This window comes from Salvia splendens, chromosome 7 (genome assembly GCF_004379255.2).
Source record: "Salvia splendens isolate huo1 chromosome 7, SspV2, whole genome shotgun sequence".
Classification (NCBI taxonomy): Eukaryota; Viridiplantae; Streptophyta; class Magnoliopsida; order Lamiales; family Lamiaceae; genus Salvia; species Salvia splendens.
In genome coordinates, this window is record NC_056038.1 from 8,154,868 (window position 1) to 8,159,822 (window position 4,955).

At 44.6% G+C, this 4,955-nt stretch overlaps 1 protein-coding gene across 1 annotated transcript; it reads right to left on the reverse strand.

Annotated features, from left to right (window-relative positions):
* Nucleotides 1-1,973: 1,973 nt before the first annotated feature.
* Nucleotides 1,974-4,357, reverse strand: LOC121741669 (elongation factor 1-alpha-like). The gene is made up of 3 exons (XM_042134522.1): nt 4,227-4,357; nt 3,158-3,640; nt 1,974-3,074 (listed from the first exon to the last, which is right to left on the reverse strand). Exons 2-3 carry the CDS (start codon nt 3,617-3,619, stop codon nt 2,187-2,189), a joined length of 1,350 nt encoding a protein of 449 aa, XP_041990456.1. The 5' UTR covers nt 3,620-3,640; nt 4,227-4,357; the 3' UTR covers nt 1,974-2,186.
* Nucleotides 4,358-4,955: the final 598 nt, after the last annotated feature.

The following is a 4,955-nucleotide window of genomic DNA, read 5'->3' on the forward strand; positions in this document are numbered from 1 at the left end:
GTCGATTCCGGCTTTTTTGGATCCAAAGACTGACTCGAAGAGGTCTTCTGCCTCTTCGGATTCTTCTCGGCATCAGACGCCGAGCTGGTGGCTCTCTGTTTCTCCGGCTCCTTGGATTCGGAGGATTTGCGACCTAGCCTGCTTAGCATGTTCACTGCCAAAAAGCGAGAAAACAAAGTTAGTTTTCGCCGCTAAAGCAGTAAAGCATAAAAAAGAAATCCTCACCCTCAGTCTCTTCGTCCGAAGACGAGGAATCGAACACGAAGTCACCCTTGACGAGCTCAGATTCCGAATACTGTTTCCTAATCATGGGAATCTTATTGAGCTCGCCCTCGAGCTCGTCCAACGGTTCTACCCGAGGATGAGGAATTACGGACTTCGGCCCTCTCCAGGAAAAGTCCGGAGTCGCCGTCCTATTGTAAAAAAAGAAACGATTTTGCCACTTCGGCCATTTGGTTTTACAGAATGCTCTGAAGGGCTGTAAAGGGATCAAGTAAAACCAGGATTCTTTTCTCTTAAACTGAAAGAAATTAAGGATTGCCCTCAGAGACAGATCCTTTTCTAGTCTACGCAGCTCGGCAGCAAAGGCCGATAAGTGCCTCCAAGAATTTGGAGTCACCTGACCTAAAGGAAATTGAAAAAAATCAAGAAGCTCTACAAAGGCAGGGGGAAGAGGGAAACGAAGCCCGCATTCTAAGCAGGCTTCGTAAACGGTGGCATAACCCTCCGGCGGCGAGTTAGCCCTATGAATGTCGTCGGGAATCACCACTAACCCCCCAGGAAGAAAATATTTTCCGTGTAAGGATATCACAGTATCCTTACTCAAAATGCTGTGGAAATATTCTACCGTCTTCTCCCCGGACCTTTTCCGGCCAGAAGACCCCTTACCCCCCTTCCTACCACTACCTGATTCAGAAACAGATTCAGAAGAAGAAGACATGATTCTTACTCTTTGATGGTCGAAAGTCTCTGAAGAAATTCTTGAAGAAGCGGAAGAAAATTTTACGAAAAAGAGAGAGAATACAGAAGAAATAATCGCAAAAGTATTCCAATGATGAAGAGAGGAAATATTTATCAGATTCGCAAAGGCATTTCAAATTCGTCGCACCGTTTCAAATCCCACTTTTTCTGGATTCTCTGGCCGGATTTGCTGTCGCATTTAATGCAGACACGTGCAGAGCACGTCCCCTGACGTCGGCCTCCCCCTTACACTTATCCAAAACGCCGAAGTGATTCACTTCGCTTTTCGGGGGGGGGGTGGTGATGGGATACGAACTAAACAACTAAACAATAATTGCGAGCCCAATAGCAGTGACGGCCCATCAGCCCAAAACCCAAGAAAGAGTATCAGTTCGGCACAACCAAAGAGTTCGGTCACAGCCTATAGCTCGGTAGTATCAGTTCGGCACAACCAAAGAGTTCGGTCACAGCCTATAGCTCGGTAAAAGCCGACCAATCGAGCTCAACTCTCAGATCGGCAGAAGCTGATCGGCAAAGTTCAGTAGTTCGGTCTCAGTATTCGACCGAACAAGGAGATAGTGGACCCATGCAGGATCTCCACGACCTCCATTACACCCACGATCTATTTAGTGGTATCAAGCAGTTATCAACCTGCAAACCACGATCTTAGTTCGAATGTATAAATAGAACTTAGATCAGATAGACGAGGGGTTAAGCTCTCTAGATCCTGAATCTTATAGCAAATCAATATTGTAATCTGTAAGCGAGACCAAGCAATACAAATTTGCCCTCTCTACTTCCCGTGGACGTAGATTTACCTCAGTAAATCGAACCACGTAATTTTCCGTGTCGTGATCGTTTATTACTTGCATTTATTCCCATAAAAAATTCGCTACATCATCACTACACAAACTGGGAAAAACTAAAAAGCGCAAAACCAGGCACTGGGCAGAGTCAAGATAGGATTTAAATTTGAAAGGCCACAAACGACGACTAATCAAAAGTAGACAAGATGGGCTAAAGAGAAATGGATAAAAGAGCCGCTTAAAGACACCTCAAACCAAGAAACAGAAATAAGCAAAAAACAATACTGCTCCATGCTACAGCAGGACCAGCATTGTTAACATCCTAACATCATATTCGAAGACACGAAAAATCAAGTTCTTATAACATCATTTGTGAAAATAGTCTTCTCTGGCATCAAAAGAGACAAGAGCTTGCACTTCTCACTTGGCACCCTTCTTGACAGCAGCCTTGGTAACCTTGGCACCAGTGGGGTCCTTCTTCTCAACGCTCTTGATGACACCAACAGCAACAGTCTGTCGCATGTCACGCACAGCAAATCGCCCAAGAGGAGGGTATGCAGAGAAAGTTTCCACCACCATGGGTTTGGTCGGAACCATCTTAATCATACCAGCATCACCATTCTTCAGGAACTTGGGCTCCTTCTCCAGTTCCTTACCAGATCGCCTGTCAATCTTGGTCAAGATCTCAGCAAACTTCACTGCAATGTGAGAGGTGTGGCAATCGAGCACTGGGGCATATCCATTTCCAATCTGTCCCGGGTGGTTCATGATGATGACCTGGGAGGTGAAGTTGGCAGCTTCCTTGGCCGGATCATCCTTGGAGTTGGAGGCAACATACCCACGCTTCAAGTCCTTGACTGCAACGTTCTTCACGTTGAACCCCACATTGTCACCAGGAAGAGCCTCTTGCAAGGCCTCGTGGTGCATCTCAACTGACTTGACTTCAGTTGTCAAACCAGATGGGGCAAAGGTGACAACCATACCAGGCTTGATAACACCAGTCTCAACACGACCCACAGGCACGGTACCAATACCACCAATCTTGTAAACATCCTGAAGTGGGAGACGGAGAGGCTTGTCTGATGGTCTCTTGGGCTCCAGGATCTGGTCAAGTGCCTCAAGAAGGGTTGGGCCCTTGTACCAGTCAAGGTTGGTGGACCTCTCAATCATGTTATCTCCCTCAAACCCAGAAATAGGAACGAATGGGATTTTCTCGGGATTGTATCCAACCTTCTTGAGGTAGGAGGCAACTTCCTTAATGATTTCATCAAACCTAGCCTTGGAGTATTTAGGTGTGGTGGCATCCATCTGCATGATAATGGTAGCAATAAGTTAGACTGTGTAATGATAAGACGCTACAAAAATATTACAAGTTAATTAAATAGATTTACCTTGTTACAGCAGCAAATCATTTGTTTCACTCCAAGAGTGAAAGCAAGCAATGCATGCTCACGGGTCTGACCATCCTTGGAGATACCTGCCTCAAAACCACCAGTGGTGGAGTCAATGATGAGGACAGCACAGTCAGCCTGTGAGGTACCCGTAATCATGTTCTTGATAAAGTCTCGATGTCTAGGGGCATCAATAACAGTACAGTAGTACTTGGTGGTCTCAAACTTCCACAAGGCAATATCAATGGTGATACCACGTTCGCGCTCAGCCTTGAGTTTGTCGAGCACCCACGCATACTTGAATGACCTCTTGTTCATCTCAGCAGCCTCCTTCTCGAACCTCTCAATCACACGCTTGTCAATACCACCAAGCTTGTAGATCAAGTGACCAGTGGTGGTCGACTTTCCAGAGTCGACGTGGCCAATGACCACAATGTTGATGTGAGTCTTCTCTTTACCCATTGTTGATTATTTTAATAAGAGCTGCAGTTAATTATAAATGAGATTAGTTTAGCATAAGAGATATTAACAACATAAACAAGTTAGCATAACATAATAGACTAATTCTACAAACATTTCCTGCATAATTCAGCGTATGAATATTAACATAAAATTAAATGGTAAAAATTGGCAATTCATGCTAAAAATGATAGCTCGGAACTTATTACTAAGGTTTGCAAAAGAGTATCGGAAAACCATAAATACATGAGTAATCGAAAAAATCGAAATAGATCTGAAATTCAAAAGCAGAAGATGTTGTCTGAAGATTCCAAAAGCAGAAGATATTACAAACAGCAAACGCCCAATGTTTTCTAAACCAGTTGCAAGTTAATAATAAATCGTCTTTAATAAGTATAGGGATGCACAAAAAAATAACGAAAACGCCAGCAAAAGAACCAGATCTTCTTCGAAAGCCACAATTCTAAGATTCAAAATAAACTAAGATTTTTTTTATAAAAACATACATACTCATCAACAACATGCTGCATCGATGGTAAAACCGATACAAATCAAACATAAATATGCAAATCAACAAACGATACATAAAAGAAATGGGAAAAAATCTGACCACAAACACAGAGATGCACTAGAGAGAAAAAGGATCAGCTGAAACCCTAGCCGCAGGCAGTGTAACGTGAAGAAGTTCCTTCAAATGCTTGGGTTTATAATGGAAGCCAGGGTTTATGTCGAAGATTTATCGGTGTGTGTTTACAATTTTGGCCTCGGGGCATTTTTATAATCTTAGGATTTGTATATAAAGATGGTCCCGCCTGTAGGGGCAGTTCCGGAAATTAAATTCATGCTCTATCACTAAGTTTCATTTTATTCGAGGGATTGTTTGGTCAAAGTTCCCCTTTTGTCTTTTGGTTAAGGGCACCCGCAATGGGGCGCCCGATGGCACGCCCTATGGCGTCCATCGTCTTCGGCGCGGACGATGCCCCCATTGTGGGTGTCCGCCATCGTCCGTCCCCTTCGTCCGCGGCCGATCCATAGGGCGCGCCCTATGGCGCGGACGATGGTCTATCGTCCGCTCCATCAGGCGACCCATTGCGGGATCGGCGGACGATGGTCGCGGACGATGACACGGGTTTTTTTATGGTTATTTAAACATCGTTTCTCATTCACTTGTTCGTACGAACATCTCACCTCTCTCATTTCACTCATCTCTCACATTTCTACCTCTCTCAAATACCAAAATGAACAACGACGATGACGCCACTAGTTCTAGCTCCTCGGAGTCGGGTAGTTCGACCTCGTCCACCTCGGAAGCCTTAGATGCAGCCGTTGAAGAGGCCAT